Source organism: Drosophila takahashii, chromosome 3L (assembly GCF_030179915.1).
Source record: "Drosophila takahashii strain IR98-3 E-12201 chromosome 3L, DtakHiC1v2, whole genome shotgun sequence".
Lineage (NCBI taxonomy): Eukaryota > Metazoa > Arthropoda > Insecta > Diptera > Drosophilidae > Drosophila > Drosophila takahashii.
In genome coordinates, this window is record NC_091680.1 from 17,551,509 (window position 1) to 17,572,533 (window position 21,025).

General features: G+C 32.8%; 1 protein-coding gene across 2 annotated transcripts in view; it reads right to left on the minus strand.

The window, feature by feature from the left end:
* Positions 1-1,180: 1,180 nt before the first annotated feature.
* Positions 1,181-21,025, minus strand: part of dpr6 (defective proboscis extension response 6) — a 119,639-nt gene continuing 99,794 nt past the window's right edge. Inside the window, exon 7 of one of the 2 annotated variants that reach the window (XM_070214695.1) lies at positions 1,181-3,626. In XM_070214695.1, coding sequence (XP_070070796.1) covers positions 3,268-3,626 — 359 coding nt within the window. In that variant the 3' untranslated portion in view covers positions 1,181-3,267. The remainder of the gene's footprint in view (positions 3,627-21,025) is intronic. The other variant, XM_070214696.1, reaches the window with a different exon arrangement.

Genomic DNA, 21,025 nt, shown 5'->3' on the forward strand with positions numbered 1-21,025 from the left:
TTGCTGCATAAGCAACCACATACTTTTTAAATACTTTCAGAATAGCTCGGGCGTGAGCTCTATTTGTTTTCTCCTACGTGAATTGAGCTGAAAGTAATTAGAAAGGGAAGAATGTCCTGTGTTATTGTAACACATCAGGAGGACAACAAATGTAAATTGTTTTGAGTTGCTCACATGCGCACATACTTACACACTTACACCCGCAGCACCCACATCACCCACAAACACAGTGTCCTTTTTGGAATCATCCTACTCCTTTCGCCCGGGAGCAATCTGCTCGGTGTGCATAAGCTTCGTACTTCGGCTGTCCATGGCTGTTCTATGGCCTCTCCTTTTCCTTGTTTTAAGCCTTTTCGATTTATTTGCTGACCCAGTTTTCAACGCCTGCCATCCTGCCATCCTGCCGTCCTACCATCCTGGCCGATGTGCTGTCTATAATCCAGCGATTACATGTGACACACGCATACGTTGCAGCTTATTTTTCATTTCTTCGACTGCCGCTGGAGGATGCAGCCAGCTGTTGGGGATCCCTTGTAGTTTGCATAAATAATTGAGCAGCAGTGCCTTTAACACGGCTAAGCCCCCGAATGAAAACGCCGTGGATGGGTTAATTTTTAAATAAAAAATTTTAATCGTATCCTTTTTGCCTTTCGATTTTCTCCTGCTGTTTGTTGTTTTACAATACTGTGGCGACAATCATTGCACAAAAGACAAACAACAACAAACTGTGTTTTTACTCATTGTCCTGGGCTGTTGTTTGCCTTTTGTTATCGTTGCTATTTGTTTATTATTGTAATGTTTTGCTATGTTTCTTTACGTTGTCATATTTATGTTATGCTTTCACTAGTTTGCCATTTAGTTTAATTTCAACAGTTAAAAGTAGTTCGTTTTACACAGTTCGATTGCTTTATTACAACTATTTAACTATGTCGTTAGTAAACACATAGTATGTACGATTACTCGACTAATGCATAATTCTAGAGTTTCACTAATTAACTTTAATATACAGGAATTACTTAGCTGATGGCCTACGAGTAAATATATGTATGTAGATTTATGTGATGCGCCTTAACGGTTTATGGCAAATGCTTGTGGGCTTATGGCATTAGCACTCCGTTGAGCTAGAATTTCAAATTGGCTGGCATATGTTCGTACTCATACTTAAACTTTGTATTATATATTTGTATGTTTTGTGGGCGACTGCTTATATTTTTGATTGGTTGCATTAACAATTAGGCGATTAACTGTAGTCAGAAACACAAGTTAGTAATTTAAAATGTAAATCTTTGAAACCAAGTCTAAATTGATAAACTGTTCATGATTTCCGGTCATTTAAATTATCTGGAATGCAGCTGAAAAGGAAGAGAATAATTCAATAAGGAAGCCACATAAATTAACGTTTTATTTTAGTGCATGGTGGAAAATACCATTATCTCTTATACACAATTTTTAGATAACACGCTCGTAAAGACGGCTTATACTAACATTATTTTAAAAGCTTAACGAAAATTAATAAAATTAGTTTTGCAGCAAACAAAGTGGCATAACATAATTCGGAATTATGTTTCATTATAATTGTTTCCAAACACAAGATGGGGGAAATCACATCACATTTTAATTGGGCTGGCGTTCACAATGAGTTTGAATTGGTTATTGCTCGATTTGAATGGCAAATGTTAGTTAATTTGCGGACCTGTATAAAGTGTGCCAATGAAATTGTTGTGATATAATTAAAACAATTATGATTTATAATATTTGCGGCATGTCAATAGAGTCATTTTATGTTATTTCTTTCACAGGGCCAGAAATCGAATTTGATGTTTGAATTTTGTACATTTTTATGGTTTATTAAATCAATTGAAATAGGAATGCTTTTTGTTATTGCAAGCAATTATTTAATTATATTTATATTTGCTGTATTTTTTTTGCCAATTATTGTAATTAAAGTTTGAAAATATAGCCATTGAAAATTACTCGCAATGGGTGGTCATTTAACACGGCAGCACAATTTTTAATTAAGATTGCAAAACTAATGGGAAACCATTATAAAGCCAAGGAAATAATGTCAGCTGGATGTGACATTTAAAAATTGCCAAAATAAACAGAGTGTTGCAAATATTTCAGCAATTTTAAAGAAACTATTAGATAAATATTGGGAGGAATTTATTAATCATTTTGAAATGTGGCAGGCTGGTTTAACGTCAATTATGAAACTTTGACATTAAAATCAATGCAACAAAAAAATTAAATAAATTGTATTTTGCGTGGGTGAATAAAGCAGAAAATCGAATTTACATTTGGTTTGGCGGAAAATTGCGCAGTGCAAATATTTGCATGATATGGCAATCAATTTAAATGTTTTATGACTCACTGCTGCTCTCATATTGTTGCTATTTGGCTTGTCTACGTTTTTATCTAATTATTTAATATTGAGCCCGGCAATTGCACTGTACACTGCACTTTATTTGATTATTCATTAATTTATTAAAAGAGTCAGCGCCGCTGGCCATAGAGATTACTCATTCCCATATTATGTTTGTGATACACATTTTTTGCTTGCCTCGATTCGGTTATGCCGTAATTATATTTAAGTTTGTTATTTACACACACCCAATCATAAATTTTGATTTTGTTTAAATATACACATTAAATTGTAATCAATAGGCTTACATATAGTTTTATTTATATAAATACATCGCTTCACAACGGCTTGGGCAGCAAGAAAAGGTTGGGAGACATTTCAATGGATATTATATTGCAATTAACAGTATTTAATGAAGAGATTTGGTTTATCAAGCAGGAAAATATGAAATCCATAAATACAAATGAAACAGATAGTTTATAGATAAAAGATTGTCAATCATCTCTCAGTTTTTAAGAATTATTCAAAATAGTAGTAAAATTTTAAGCGATAAATAATACAAAAATAGTTAGTTCAAATAGGTTGCTTAAAAATAAATATTGATTAAGGAAATGTTTACAAGTTTTTTTCATAAAACCAAATTAAATTAAATAAAAAATCCTTCTTAAATATCTTAGAGAAAATGCCAATAGTTAGACTAAATTAAACCCATTACTGCGCCAATGTTCTGCAATGTGGTTTTTGAGTACAAGTTTAAAACTGACACACCAAAACGACCGAATGGCCAACACTCAAACGATCATTCACACACTCAGTGGATACTTAGCCGAACACTCACTCGCACACATTTCATGTGGCTCCCTAAATTACTATATTTAGTTGGGGCTGCTGTGGCCTTCAGTTGATCATCTGTGACAGGACCTTTTCGCCAGCAGCTGGCCGGTGGCCTGGCGACAACTTTTGACCGCAGGACACCGCTTTCTCGTCGTAGCTGCAGCTGTTGTTGTTGTTTCTGTTGCGGCTGCCACACTTTCACTGGATGCACTTTCTCCCGTTGCTGTTGTTGTCCCTGCCGCCGGTAATGGTAATAGTGATGGTAATGGTAATGGCGATGGTAATGAGGCTGCCACTGCACCGGAGCTGCACTGTTGGCTGTAGCAAAGGACGAGGCCCAGGAGCAGGACGATTGTCAGCCAATTGTACTGACAACCGGATGAGCCGGTTTGCATTGCCTCCGGATGTTCACCTGAAATTATGGCCCGAACTAATTTCAACTTTATTGCATTGTCTTGAGCTTACATGTTAAGGCGGTAAATAAAGGCGAGTGAATGTGAGGACATGAACGAGTTCAAGTACGTCTGTTGTGTATGTAAATGTGAATATATATCCTTGTTGCTCCTTGAGTCAGCGTGCCGTAACCGAATTGACCGTCTTTATTTGTTGCGCTCTGTTTGGCCTCGTGTATGTTGTCTGTTCGTTTGTTTGTTTGTGTATGGTGCATAAATATTTAATTAATGCTGCAGTGTTTGGTTTTGGGCCAAAGGAGCCCGGGGGAAATCGCCAGACATTTGTGATTTCTGCCCGGACAAACTCGGTGTCAGTCGGAGCGTATGAAATATTTAATCATCAAACTGCCGACCACCGAATAATTAGCTAATTTCTCCCCAGCATTGTGATGCCATTGCCAAAGCTATTGCCATTAATAAATTGATGATTTGCCAGATGATTTATCTGCCGAATGCCGGCCCTTAATTCCCTCGTCCCGAGAAGTAGGCAAAACACAATGTAACCGTTTAATTGCCGAAATGAAGTGGCCCTGTTAACACATCGCACACTCCACAGACGAAAGTGTTTGCACGCGAGGCTGGGCAAAGGAGTAGCCACATAAATAACACAAAACACCTTTAAGGACTCGTATCAATTACACATGTTCAACTGGCCGAGTGTGTTGTCCAGGTAATTGATTGAGTTGAATTTTTCCACCCATTACGTTTGGCACTCGAGAGTCACCGTAGACTACTCGGTACATTGTAAACAGTGGGCAGACAAACAGTTGCCATGATGTAATACACGGCGTATGCGTGATGAGCGAATGGGTTGTGCTGTAATACACGGCATCCCCGTCGGAATTGTAAACAGATTGCGTAGGTCGTCGGGGGACTCTCGATTCGAATTCGGTGGCTGCACAACAAGATGGCCAATAAATTTAGATGATGCCTAGTTCTGGGACCCCAAACCCCCAACAAACATATCACGCATACGCAATGTGGCCCTGCGTGGGTAGTAGACATTGCGGCACAAGACAATGTATTTGTTGACAGCACAGGAATTATTAATAACGTACGTGGCGCACATAATTCATCATCAGGATACCGAGATGCCGAGATGCTGAGATCCCCAGATCCCGACGACCTTTCTCCAGACGCTGCATAACTTAAATATCCTCGGGCTTTTCGAGGCTGGCAAAACACACAAAACACAAGTCACAAGCCGGCTTAGCCAAACAAAGGCGAATAAAGTGCAGTGAAATGAAAGGAGCTGCTAGTCAGAGACCGAAGAAAAAATGCTATCTGAAATATGCAAAATTAGCGCTGATGGATTTTCAGGAAGGAAACCGGTCATGGAAGGATGCAGCTAAGCAACTACCAAGTTTCAAGCTCCACACAAAATTCCCACTCAAGGACGAAGGACGCAGGACGAACTGAGCTGCATGCACGTAGTTTCGAGTGTTTTTACGAGCAGCTTTGCATACTTTGGCAGTATTTTTACATTTTCTTAAACGCGCTTTGTTTGTGCAGTTTATGCCGGATGGCGGCTGACAGCCACTTGTTCTCCGCACTTGGCAAGTGCCTCCAAAGAGCGACATAAAGCTGCGATTTGGTTTTGCTAAGCGCCATTCAATTACGGCCACAATTGCCTCCCTCCGTTCGCTTAAGCTTTTCACTTGATGCGACTTCTTTCCACCGCCACCGTTCAAATGAAATTACACAGTTCATTAGCGCAATTGTTTCGTGCCCAATTGAGCCCGTAAATATTAAATAATTTCCATTATCAAGTGCAAACAAGTGCAAATGGGCAGAAATGTTGATTGCCATTAATTTGTGTTTTACATGGCCAATGGGAAGCTATTAGAAAGCTGCCGGCAAGGCAGAAAATTCAATTAGAACTAAGACGTTTTGAACAGCCCTAAGCTGTCTTCACAGCGCAGAGAAAGTTTTTTGAGACAAGTGCTAATGTCATTATGTTTTGGTAATAAACGAATAATAATTGCCTAGAACTCAAAAATTAAATTCTTAATACTTCCTTACAAGTTTCCCTAAATTAAACGCAATAAATTCGAAATAAAATAAATACATAAATAAATAAATAACAAAAAAAAAAATATAACATTTCCCAAAATTAAACCTAATGTGCGAGAGTTATTAAAAGCACTTCTATCTCTCCATTTGCCGTATCAAAAGCGTTTTGTGCAAATAAAAGTTCTGGCTGCCAACAAAAATGTTTATCTGTTTCCAGGAATTTATGGGAACCTTAATTTAAAGAAGTATTTTAAGGGCGATACACTTGCGTTGTGTGTGCCTGACTCCGTCGGAAATGGGTTAAATGGCCTTCGTTCGAAACTGAGACTGAGCCGCGCAGCTGAACCGTTCGGCTCGGTCTATTGTTTCACTTTGCGTGCTTTTCAATTATGCATTAAACTATCGTGGGATATAAAAACGCTTTGCTTCTGCCGCTTGACACTGTGCACATCCGGTTTGGGCATGATAAGCATTTCACGGACTTTATCGCCGGAGGAAAGGAGTAAAAAGGGAGTAAAAAGCAGGGAGCATAAAGGAGCTGCCCGTTGAGGTGGCATTGCATTCCGCGGAGTCGTTCCCTTTTTTTCGCTGTTGTTTTACTGCAAGTTTATAAATAAAATGTGCATATGTGACACTCGAGCACGCAATGCCGTTGGCAAGGAGTTGGCCTGAAGGGGCGGCGCCAGGAACTGGGCGTGGCAGCGAATACCAGAGCGCGAACAAAAACCGGAAGCCATGCATCGCTCCGGTTCAACCCCCCCTTTCCAACCCCCTCCCTCTGCATGCCCCTCCAAAAACTCGGCTTTATTATTGTTTTTGCCACACGTTGCGGCTGGCTAAAAGTTGGGCTTGTTTTTCATCCTGCGTTGACATTTACGTCGCTGTCATTAATCTTAAGCTGCACGCTTTTTGGGCGGCAGCCTCGAGTCCAAATTACGAGTTATCCGGCTAAAAAATAAGAAACTCCCACTCGCATTTGCATTTGCAAACAGTTCGGAATTTACCTAAGCTCCGCTAGGGGAAAATTGTTTGCGAAATCGAGCACAAACTTTTCAACGATCCCGTGATTTTTGCACATTGTGGGTATACGAATAAAGGTTTTTACGGGTGCCACATATTTATTATTTTTGCAAGCTCATATTTTACGTGGATTAAACAGGGTTTTTAAAAGTGAGACTTGACTTCAGGTTGGAAATTGTTATTTTTTATAAATTACTTCAAATATATTAAAGCAGATTTATCAAATATCTTAGCTGAGACTCTGAATTTATTGGTTCAAAAAATAGAAAGGTCGCAAAAAAGGAAACTTTTATTTTCATAATATTATGAATATCTAAAGCAACCAGCTGTCTAGTTCACTTCAGTATCATTTTCGACTGACATTTATAACTGCGTTTTATCAACATTTATTCAGTAAAGCACTGACGACCACTCTGCTGGTTCTTATCGGCATTTCTTGCTGTAAAGTGCCCCCTAAAACTATAAGAAAATCCTAGGCGACGAGTGCAGGTACAAAATATCTTGCTGCTGCTGTAAAACTTTCCTGAAAAACTCCCTCAATTTTGTTTTAATCAGTTAAAATGCCTGTCTAAGCCGTATAATGGAGACTGAGTCTCAGTTTCTCACTGTCTCAGCGTTTCTCATTGAAAATGTAATTTAAAAGTTTTCATTTTATTATATACGCAGACACAGCCTTACATACTTATGGGCAATTTTTTGTTTTTATTTTCTTGTAGATTTTGTTTTGATTTTATTTGGCACAAAACTATTTGAAAAGTTTGGAATTTAATGCGCAAATACGTATTATGGGCCCTGTGCCCCCATATATATGTAGATTTATATATATGTCTGTATAACTGTCGGACATTTGTCTGACTGTAATACATTCTAACAATATTGTCGTTTGTCGCAGCATCTCGTTTCGTTTCGTTTAGTTGAGTTTCGTTGGAAAGTTTGTGCACTGCCTGGCTAAAATAATAATTGAATGTCACTTGAACGACAAGTTGGGATCGGAACGAGTTGGTAAGAGGATGGGGGAGAGTCAGGATCTGAAGCCGAATCCGAATCCGGCGAGAAAAGTACCAAACAATTTTGTCAAAGTGACAAAATGCCGAACGGCGGCAGCTAGCCAAAAAACTTGTTTTCACAGGCTAAGCCAAAAGTCTCTCGGCCCAGAGAAATATATATGCATTTTATCAGCGGTTTTGCTGGCTTTCGACTTTGTCGAGAATATCAGGGAATGAATTTGGCTAAGGTCGAGGACCGAGGGGAATTTCAATTGAATTTTGAGCAGCTCAAGGGGAATTTTTAATTGAGCGCAGGCAAATCTCTGGGCCAAAGCAGACCGCACACATAGTTTCGTCAGTTTTAGCAAGAGACCCAAAGAAGCCAGAAAGCCAGAGAGCCAAAGCCAAAGCCAAAGCGAAAGCCAAAAGCTGTAACCACATTTTAAGTCCCCGAAAGCGACTCATATAAATCACGAATGAATTAAGTGTGGCCTGACCTGTTACCACTGCTTTTCCTTGGATTTCCCGTGCTCTTTGTAGCTTTTTGCGCTTGCTCGTTTTTCTTTTATTTTTTCCTTTTCTGTCTTTTTTTTTGGCTTCCCATTCGTTTTTCTTTGATAAACTTGAGACGTGCGTCCTTGCCGACGCTCAGATGTGTGGGCTTCTGCTTCTGTGTGCGCCGGCTGACTTACTGTTTGCGTAAGTCAGGACCCACAACAAGGGATCCTGGAGAGCAGGATGCCCCTTGTCGTTCGTCATTTGAGTCATTGCGGTCAAGGCAAATGCCCCCACTGTCTTTGGCGTAATATGTGGCCGGCTGTTTTAATGCTTTATTTGCACGTGCTGACGTTTATCTCAACTGGCAATCCCACACACTCACGCTCGCTCAAAGGACTCGCAAGATACAGTAGCAGCCAGCTCGGGATTATCGGGCCAAAAAAGTTTGGCCAGGCCAAGAGGCGAAATGGAAATGGAGCTCCGGCTTCGCAGACCAAAAGGAGATTACCCAACAAATTGTCCTGCTAATGTGACGCCCTCAAAGCGAAAGGGAGGTGAAAATGTAAAAGATTAAATGTATACTTTTCAACGGAAAATAAAGCATTTTAGTTCTATATAAGTAGTTGAAGTCGTAGTTTTGTAAACTCTACCATCATCTTAAAATAAAATAGTTTGAAAGAAAAGGTAGATTTAAACATAATAAAATAATCAAATAAAAACACCTCTTAACGAGGTAAAAAACTAGTGACGATCGCACCTTCAACATACAAAAGTTCTGATATCAAAATTTGTGACGAAAAATTATTACACTCGTCATTAAATAGACTTTCTAATATTTTTTTATTCGGCCCGCCCTAGCAGACTATTCCAGCCTTTTTCCCTTCACAGGCATTTTCTATTGCAGCGTGCCGAATAAAAAAATATTAGAAAGTCTATTTAATGACGAGTGTAATAATTTTTCGTCACAAATGTTGATATCAGAACTTTTGTATGTTGAAGGTGCGATCGTCACTAGTTTTTTACCTCGTTAAGAGGTGTTTTTATTTGATATCAGAAGTTTTTGTTTGTTTACATTTGCTCTCATAGGAGCTAATATATACATTTAAATTTAAATTGGTCAATCATAATTTGTAAGCCATTGTATTTAAACAAATTAAGTTAAAAAGGCGTTTAAGTATTTCAAAATACCTTTTAAACGAGGTATAGCACATGTCGGTACCTTTAGTAGTGTAGAACTTACAAACTAACGAAATTTAGCTATTTTTAGCTTTTTCCCGCTAAAGTAGCGGCTTTTTCCAAAAGTCGTAGAACAAAAGATTCCTATATGGAAGTCTTAAGTGCAAATTTACTGATTCCATGACCCTAAAATACAGTTCGGATACCCTCCCACAAAATTCAATACTAAGGGAGCGTTAATTGTTCGAGCTGGCAACAGTGGCTATTTTCGTATAAAAATAACTTTTAAACGTGACTTTTTACAGTAATGTGTTATATACCAAAATTTAAGGAATCTCAAGGGCTACACAGTTTAAGGTTTTAAAGAAAATCGTTAGAGCCGTTTTTGAGAAAAATAAAAAAAGCTAAAAAAAAAAGGTTTAAAAAATTGTCTTTTGTTCATATTTTTTTAACTATTACATTTACACAAATTGCATATAGAAGGCGTTTATAGCATTTCAAAATACCTTTCAAACGAGATGCAGCACAAGTCTGTAGCTTTAGTAGTATAGAAGTTACGGCTTTCCAAATTTTAGCTATTTATAGCTGTTTTCCCGCTAAACTAGCGAGTTTTTCCAAAAGTGGTAGAAAAAAAGTTTTTTATATCGATGTGATGAACGTCATATCAAATTTTCAAAACTTAAAAAATCATTTGATTTTATTTCAAATCATTTGAATTGATTTGATTTGATTTGAATCATGATTTGATTGATTTGATTTGATTTGAATCATGATTTGAAATCAAATGAATCATGATTTGAAATCAAATGATTTGAAATCAAATCAATTCAAATCAAATCAAATCAATGATTCAATGATTTCAAATCATGATTTAAATCAAATCAATTCAATGATTTCAAATCATGATTCAAATCAAATCAAATTTGATTTTATTTCAAATCATTTGAATTGATTTGATTTGAATCATGATTTGAAATCAAATGAATCATGATTTGAAATCAAATGATTTGAAATCAAATCAATGATTCAATGATTTCAAATCATAATTCAAATCAAATCAAATTTGATTTCAAATCATGATTCAAATTAATTTCAAATTTCATATCATGATTCAAATAAAATCAAATTCAAATCATGATTCAAATCAATTGAATTTGATTTGAATTGATTTAATTTCAAATCTTTTGATTTATTTGAATCATGATTCAAATCATTTGATTTTATTTCAAATCATTTGAATTTGATTTGAATCATGATTTGAAATCAAATGAATCAATCAAATGATTTGAATTTGATTTGAATCATGAGATTCATTTGATTTCAAATCATTATTCAAATCAAATCAAATTTGATTTCAAATCATGATTCAAATAAAATCAAATTCAAATTATGATTCAAATCAATTGATTCAATCAATTCAAATCAAATTCAAATGATTTGAAATCAATCAATCATGATTTGAAATCAAATGATTTGAAATCAAATCAATGATTCAATGATTTCAAATCATAATTCAAATTAATTGAATTGAATCATGATTCAAATCAAATCAAATCAATTCAAATGATTTGAAATAAAATCAAATGATTTGAATCATGATTCAAATCTATCAAATTCATGATTCAAATCAATTGAATTTGATTTGAATTGATTTGATTTCAAATCATTTGATTGATTTGATTTTATTTCAAATCATTTGAATTGATTTGAATCATGAATCATGATTTGAAATCAAATGAATCAATCAAATGATTTGATTTGATTTGAATCATGATTTAAAATCAAATGATTTGAAATCAAATCAAATCAAATCAAATCAATGATTCAATGATTTCAAATCATGATTCAAATAAAATCAAATTAGATTTCAAATCATGATTCGAATCAATTGAATTGATTTGATTTGAATTGATTTGATTTCAAATCATTTGATTGATTCATTTGATTTCAAATCATAATTCAAATTAATTCAAATCAATGATTCAATAATATCAAATCATAATTCAAATCAAATTTGATTTCAAATCATGATTCAAATTAATTGAATTGATTTGATTTCAAATCATTTGATTGATTCATTTGATTTCAAATCATGATTCAAATCAAATCAAATCAATTCAAATGATTTGAAATAAAATCAAATGATTTGAATCATGATTCAAATCAATTCAAATGATTTGAAATAAAATCATTTGATTGATTTGAATCATGATTTGAAATCAAATGATTTGAAATCAAATCAATTCAATTGATTTATTATGTTATTGTACAAAAACCATTTTGTTAACTTTCTTCCATATTATGTAATCAAATAAAAACACCTCTTAACGAGGTAAAAAACTAGTGACGATCGCACCTTCAACATACAAAAGTTCTGATATCAACATTTGTGACGAAAAATTATTACACTCTTCATTAAATAGACTTTCTAATATTTTCTTATTCGGCACGCTGCAATAGAAAATGCCTGTGAAGGGAAAAAGGCTGGAATAGTTTGCTAGGGCGGGCCGAATGAGAAAATATTAGAAAGTCTATTTAATGAAGAGTGTAATAATTTTTCGTCACAAATGTTGATATCAGAACTTTTGTATGTTGAAGGTGCGATCGTCACTAGTTTTTTACCTCGTTAAGAGGTGTTTTTATTTGATATCAGAAGTTTTTGTTTGTTTACATTTGCTCTCATAGGAGCTAATATATACATTTAAATTTAAATTGGTCAATCATAATTTGTAAGCCATTGTATTTAAACAAATTAAGTTAAAAAGGCGTTTAAGTATTTCAAAATACCTTTTAAACGAGGTATAGCACATGTCGGTACCTTTAGTAGTGTAGAACTTACAAACTAACGAAATTTAGCTATTTTTAGCTTTTTCCCGCTAAAGTAGCGGCTTTTTCCAAAAGTCGTAGAACAAAAGATTCCTATATGGAAGTCTTAAGTGCAAATTTACTGATTCCATGACCCTAAAATACAGTTCGGATACCCTCCCACAAAATTCAATACTAAGGGAGCGTTAATTGTTCGAGCTGGCAACAGTGGCTATTTTCGTATAAAAATAACTTTTAAACGTGACTTTTTACAGTAATGTGTTATATACCAAAATTTAAGGAATCTCAAGGGCTACACAGTTTAAGGTTTTAAAGAAAATCGTTAGAGCCGTTTTTGAGAAAAATAAAAAAAGCTAAAAAAAAAAGGTTTAAAAAATTGTCTTTTGTTCATATTTTTTTAACTATTACATTTACACAAATTGCATATAGAAGGCGTTTATAGCATTTCAAAATACCTTTCAAACGAGATGCAGCACAAGTCTGTAGCTTTAGTAGTATAGAAGTTACGGCTTTCCAAATTTTAGCTATTTATAGCTGTTTTCCCGCTAAACTAGCGAGTTTTTCCAAAAGTGGTAGAAAAAAAGTTTTTTATATCGATGTGATGAACGTCATATCAAATTTTCAAAACTTAAAAAATCATTTGATTTTATTTCAAATCATTTGAATTGATTTGATTTGATTTGAATCATGATTTGATTGATTTGATTTGATTTGAATCATGATTTGAAATCAAATGATTTGAAATCAAATCAATTCAAATCAAATCAAATCAATGATTCAATGATTTCAAATCATGATTTAAATCAAATCAATTCAATGATTTCAAATCATGATTCAAATCAAATCAAATTTGATTTTATTTCAAATCATTTGAATTGATTTGATTTGAATCATGATTTGAAATCAAATGAATCATGATTTGAAATCAAATGATTTGAAATCAAATCAATGATTCAATGATTTCAAATCATAATTCAAATCAAATCAAATTTGATTTCAAATCATGATTCAAATTAATTTCAAATTTCATATCATGATTCAAATAAAATCAAATTCAAATCATGATTCAAATCAATTGAATTTGATTTGAATTGATTTGATTTCAAATCATTTGATTTATTTGAATCATGATTCAAATCATTTGATTTTATTTCAAATCATTTGAATTTGATTTAAATCATGATTTGAAATCAAATGAATCAATCAAATCATGATTCATTTGATTTCAAATCATGATTCAAATAAAATCAAATTCAAATCATGATTCAAATCAATTGAATTTGATTTGAATAGATTTGATTTGAAATCATTTGATTGATTCATTTGATTTCAAATCATGATTCAAATCAAATCAAATTTGATTTTATTTCAAATCATTTGAATTGATTTGATTTGATTTGAATCATGATTTGAAATCAAATGATTTGAAATCAAATCAATGATTCAATGATTTCAAATCATAATTCAAATCAAATCAAATTTGATTTCAAATCATGATTCAAATTAATTTCAAATTTCATATCATGATTCAAATAAAATCAAATTCAAATCATGATTCAAATCAATTGAATTTGATTTGAATTGATTTAATTTCAAATCATTTGATTTATTTGAATCATGATTCAAATCATTTGATTTTATTTCAAATCATTTGAATTTGATTTGAATCATGATTTGAAATCAAATGAATCAATCAAATGATTTGAATTTGATTTGAATCATGAGATTCATTTGATTTCAAATCATTATTCAAATCAAATCAAATTTGATTTCAAATCATGATTCAAATAAAATCAAATTCAAATTATGATTCAAATCAATTGATTCAATCAATTCAAATCAAATTCAAATGATTTGAAATCAATCAATCATGATTTGAAATCAAATGATTTGAAATCAAATCAATGATTCAATGATTTCAAATCATAATTCAAATCAAATCAAATTTGATTTCAAATCATGATTCAAATTAATTGAATTGAATCATGATTCAAATCAAATCAAATCAATTCAAATGATTTGAAATAAAATCAAATGATTTGAATCATGATTCAAATCTATCAAATTCATGATTCAAATCAATTGAATTTGATTTGAATTGATTTGATTTCAAATCATTTGATTGATTTGATTTTATTTCAAATCATTTGAATTGATTTGAATCATGAATCATGATTTGAAATCAAATGAATCAATCAAATGATTTGATTTGATTTGAATCATGATTTAAAATCAAATGATTTGAAATCAAATCAAATCAAATCAAATCAATGATTCAATGATTTCAAATCATGATTCAAATAAAATCAAATTAGATTTCAAATCATGATTCGAATCAATTGAATTGATTTGATTTGAATTGATTTGATTTCAAATTCAAATCAAATCAAATCAATTCAAATGATTTGAAATAAAATCAAATGATTTGAATCATGATTCAAATCAATTCAAATGATTTGAAATAAAAATGATTCAAATAAAATCAAATTCAAATCATGATTCAAATCAATTGAATTTGATTTGAATTGATTTGATTTCAAATCATTTGATTTATTTGAATCATGATTCAAATCATTTGATTTTATTTCAAATCATTTGAATTTGATTTGAATCATGATTTGAAATCAAATGAATCAATCAAATCATGATTCATTTGATTTCAAATCATGATTCAAATAAAATCAAATTCAAATCATGATTCAAATCAATTGAATTTGATTTGAATAGATTTGATTTGAAATCATTTGATTGATTCATTTGATTTCAAATCATGATTCAAATCAAATCAAATTTGATTTTATTTCAAATCATTTGAATTGATTTGATTTGATTTGAATCATGATTTGAAATCAAATGATTTGAAATCAAATCAATGATTCAATGATTTCAAATCATAATTCAAATCAAATCAAATTTGATTTCAAATCATGATTCAAATTAATTTCAAATTTCATATCATGATTCAAATAAAATCAAATTCAAATCATGATTCAAATCAATTGAATTTGATTTGAATTGATTTAATTTCAAATCATTTGATTTATTTGAATCATGATTCAAATCATTTGATTTTATTTCAAATCATTTGAATTTGATTTGAATCATGATTTGAAATCAAATGAATCAATCAAATGATTTGAATTTGATTTGAATCATGAGATTCATTTGATTTCAAATCATTATTCAAATCAAATCAAATTTTTCATGATTCAAATAAAATCAAATTCAAATTATGATTCAAATCAATTGATTCAATCAATTCAAATCAAATTCAAATGATTTGAAATCAATCAATCATGATTTGAAATCAAATGATTTGAAATCAAATCAATGATTCAATGATTTCAAATCATAATTCAAATCAAATCAAATTTGATTTCAAATCATGATTCAAATTAATTGAATTGAATCATGATTCAAATCAAATCAAATCAATTCAAATGATTTGAAATAAAATCAAATGATTTGAATCATGATTCAAATCTATCAAATTCATGATTCAAATCAATTGAATTTGATTTGAATTGATTTGATTTCAAATCATTTGATTGATTTGATTTTATTTCAAATCATTTGAATTGATTTGAATCATGAATCATGATTTGAAATCAAATGAATCAATCAAATGATTTGATTTGATTTGAATCATGATTTAAAATCAAATGATTTGAAATCAAATCAAATCAAATCAAATCAATGATTCAATGATTTCAAATCATGATTCAAATAAAATCAAATTAGATTTCAAATCATGATTCGAATCAATTGAATTGATTTGATTTGAATTGATTTGATTTCAAATCATTTGATTGATTCATTTGATTTCAAATCATAATTCAAATTAATTCAAATCAATGATTCAATAATATCAAATCATAATTCAAATCAAATTTGATTTCAAATCATGATTCAAATTAATTGAATTGATTTGATTTCAAATCATTTGATTGATTCATTTGATTTCAAATCATGATTCAAATCAAATCAAATCAATTCAAATGATTTGAAATAAAATCAAATGATTTGAATCATGATTCAAATCAATTCAAATGATTTGAAATAAAATCATTTGATTGATTTGAATCATGATTTGAAATCAAATGATTTGAAATCAAATCAATTCAATTGATTTATTATGTTATTGTACAAAAACCATTTTGTTAACTTTCTTCCATATTATGTAATCAAATAAAAACACCTCTTAACGAGGTAAAAAACTAGTGACGATCGCACCTTCAACATACAAAAGTTCTGATATCAACATTTGTGACGAAAAATTATTACACTCTTCATTAAATAGACTTTCTAATATTTTCTTATTCGGCACGCTGCAATAGAAAATGCCTGTGAAGGGAAAAAGGCTGGAATAGTTTGCTAGGGCGGGCCGAATGAGAAAATATTAGAAAGTCTATTTAATGAAGAGTGTAATAATTTTTCGTCACAAATGTTGATATCAGAACTTTTGTATGTTGAAGGTGCGATCGTCACTAGTTTTTTACCTCGTTAAGAGGTGTTTTTATTTGATATCAGAAGTTTTTGTTTGTTTACATTTGCTCTCATAGGAGCTAATATATACATTTAAATTTAAATTGGTCAATCATAATTTGTAAGCCATTGTATTTAAACAAATTAAGTTAAAAAGGCGTTTAAGTATTTCAAAATACCTTTTAAACGAGGTATAGCACATGTCGGTACCTTTAGTAGTGTAGAACTTACAAACTAACGAAATTTAGCTATTTTTAGCTTTTTCCCGCTAAAGTAGCGGCTTTTTCCAAAAGTCGTAGAACAAAAGATTCCTATATGGAACTCTTAAGTGCAAATTTACTGATTCCATGACCCTAAAATACAGTTCGGATACCCTCACACAAAATTCAATACCCAGGAAGCTTTAGTTGTTCGAGCTGGCAAAAGTGGCTATTTTCGTATAAAAATAACTTTTAAACGTGACTTTTTACAGTAATGTGTTATATACCAAAATTTAAGGAATCTCAAGGGCTATACAGTTTAAAGTTTTCAAGAAAATCGTTAGAGCCGTTTTTGAGAAAAATAAAAAAAAGCTAAAAAAAAAAATTTTAAAAAAATTGTCTTTTGTTCATATCTTTTTAATTATTACATTTACACAAATTGCATATAGAAGGCGTTTATAGCATTTAAAAATACCTTTCAAACAAGATGCAGCACAAGTCTGTAGCTTTAGTAGTATAGAAGTTACGGTTTTCCGAATTTTAGCTATTTATAGCTGTTTTCCCGCTAAACTAGCGAGTTTTTCCAAAAGTGGTAGAACAAAAGTTTTTTATATCGATGGGATGAACGTCATATTAAATTTTCAAAACTTAAGAAACATCTTTTGGACAAACTGACAAACTGACAAACTGACAAACTGACAAACTGACAAACTGACAAACTGACAAACAGAATTAAATTTTCATTTTGGGAAGAAGAAGGAAATCTTATTTTGGCTATAACTTTTGAACGGAGCGTCGGATTTTGACAAATGACCCCTCATTCGACGGGTATTTTCAAAAGGAATACAACTAAAACATTGCGAGGGGGAATTTATCCCCACCGGCCCCAACAGCTCCAAATTTCGAAATTTTCATTTTTTCACTTTCACCGCTCTCTCTCCCAAGCCAATTGATTTTCTTAAAGTCTTGGTATGCAATCCTTTAAGTTATTGCAATACCTTTCGATTGGTGTATTACTCATTACGATCGGACTATCACAGCAGATTTTCAATTTTGCGGCTATATAATAGTAGTCGCCTTCGCACACTCTCCTGGTGCGCTTCGTCACTACATGGACTGCCGTCCATAGTGATTAATATGGAAGAAAATTTAAAAAAATAATAAGTAAAAAAAAAAACATAAAGTTTGATAAAAATATTCTGGTTAACTATAAAATTTTAAGAAATTGTTACAAAATATTGTTGAAACTTTCAAATGTATAATTTAATTTTTTCTAATTGGATCTTTTATTATAACAAACTCTTTTATTTAATTCGATATATTTTCCTATACCTATATACCTACTACATATTATATCATATAACTGACTACATTTCACTCCTTTTATCGCTCTAAAGTTTTTCTCTAATAAAGTGGCAGTTAATTATACATTTTTTAATCACTTTCGGTATCAGAATTTATATATATTGTAATGGCTTTATGTGTGAACCCGTCTCTCTGGGAAAATAAAACGCGCAGCCAGGCAAAAGTTAGCTTTTAAATGAATTGAATTGAACGCTGCACACTGGGCCAGAAAGTTAATTTTTTGGCCAAAAATCTGTAATTTCTTTTCTAGGACAGTTAGAAGGATGCAGTTTTTTGCGTTGTTTTCTTAAAAGATTGAACTTTCCAACGAACTAAAAGTAAAATTTCTTGGAATTTTATATGATATAGATAATCCAGACCAAAGTCGGAAAATTTTACGTACTTTTCGGTTTTTTATTTTTAAAAAAATAACTAGAAGACGCACTTCTTCCATTTTCGAAAACAATAAAGTATGAGATAAAACAAACTAAAAAAAATTAACATCACTAAAAAATATTATGTCATTTAAGATTTATGAACCGTTAAAAAGTGCAACTTTCGGAGGCTCCCACATCAACGTTTATCAAACAATCGATTTAAAAAAAATTTCTATTTTTTTGTTCTTGTTACCTTTTAAGTTTTATATAATCAAATTATGTAAAAAAAATTGTTCAAAAATATTGTTTTTTGATTTGTTTAATGTTAATTTGACATATTCTGAAGTCATCAAAAAAGTATGCTACATTTTTATTTGCATAGTCCTGATTAAATAGATAGATATAGGTTTGGAAAATACCATAATCGATTAGTGTACGTAAAAAGTAGATTTTAGATGTTAGTCACACTAAAATCAAATTTTTGAGCGCAAAATGTTCACCAAAACCTGAAGAAATAAAGTATGGCATACTCTTGGGCTCTCTTAGCTAAGCTCTTCAAAATAGCTCGACTTCGAGTTAAGCCTTCAATTAAAACTTAAATTACCGAAAACTAAGGCAAAACCGCATCGAGTCGGTGGGATACGCTTTTAGTAAATTGATCAACGAATTTTTTTTTGAAGGAATGAACTAATTTGGGGATGGCACTCGAAGGCACTCGAAAAGCAAAGTACTCATTTGCTGAAAAAAAGCGTAAAAATTAACAATTACATTTATTTTAGCAAACAAGTAAGACATACGAGCTATATTATATTTTTTACTTGTTGAAAATAATCCCTTCTGCAAGTTTCGGAAAGAAGTCGAACAGCAACATCAGCATCTTTGACTTCTAAATTTTTTTTCATTTCCATCAATATTTTATGAATTTTTCACTTTGAAAATATGGTAAATGAAAACTACTTGCCCGAATTCTTTGAAACTTTGGCATAAATTAGTTTAATGTATTATAAAAAGGATCCCAAACTCAATTTGGTCATTTTCTTAAAAAAGAAAAACGTATTTTTGGCCAAAAATCTGATCGGCTGGCCCAGTGTGCGCTGCATTGAACTTCCCCTTGGATATCCACACATGTGCTGGCCCACGCATCTTGCGAGTAGCAAATGTTTGCTGATTTGTTGAAACGTTGATGCACATTAGGCCACGTTCGCAGCGAACTCGATGGGTGGGCGGGTGTCCTTGACAACGCCTTAGCCTTTTGCCTCCGGCTTTGACTTGGTCTTGGTTTTCCGGAGGCGATGGGCTGGGGGAAAAGTTTGTCCAAGCAGCGCACCAACGCCTCCAAGTCCTGCGCCTGATCCTGTAACCCTGGGTGTGTGTATGTGTTGACCTATCAGTTTACGTGCCATTTAGCACTCAATTAAATTCGTACAGCGCAAACACACAGGAAATACCCGGAGCAGCCACCGAAGCAAGAGCATTTAAGTAAATGTGCGCTCATCAGCTGGCTGAAAGGACCAAGGACGAAGGATTTCCCCTGGCTGTCCAATCATTGGCCGGCTGCCTCTCAGCCTCGGCTATTAATCAAGGGAGTGAGCATTTGTTGAAAGCAATTTATTTCGTTATCGAATGGATTTGCCCGGGCGGATGGCTAAAAATTATGCAGGCCAAGCGAAATAAGAAACTTTCGATGCAGTTTCGTCCTGGGACTTCAAGGAGCTGTCCAGTGCACTTACTTGTATGAGAGAGAGTGTGTGTTTGTTTGCTCTAATTGAATGTGTGAAGAGCTGGGAGAACATAATTCATGATTATCGATTGGCCAAATATTTTATTATTTAAATTGAGATTGCTGGCAGCTGGTGGCCAAGTTTCGACCAAAGATGACAGCCTGCTAAGTGCAGATAGTCCTTGTTTCCTAATTTATCTGTCCTTCCTTTATCGAACTTACAGCAGACATAGGCAGACATTTCAAAAATCACACATACGTCGTGCTGGCCTATTGCCCTATTGATTTTTGTCGCTTGGTTAAACAACAGTAACCGAAAGGCTCAAATCTGATCGCGTTTTGCAACTGAGTTTCATTATCGTGGCCCTTACAACAAGCAGCCGGCAAATCCAATTACTATCCTGCTTCTGGCCGCATCGCAGACTCCCGCTGATTGGCCGCCTGAGTGACTGACTGATGGACTGATTGACTGACTGACTGACTGACTGACTGACTGATTGGCTGGCTGAGTGCCTAAATGATTGCCAAATTAGCCAAAAGTGCACTTAGCATTAAGTTTGAGCTCCGGCGGGGGCGGTGGGCGTGGCAGGATTAGTCTATTCGATTCATTAAGGGTTTGCCCGTCCGCCAAAATCGAAACGGTATTTAAACCTATTAATGACACCTCTGTTGTACACTGTTTAAATTTGATGGTTTTTGTCGAATGAAAACAATTTTGTGGGATTTTTAAAA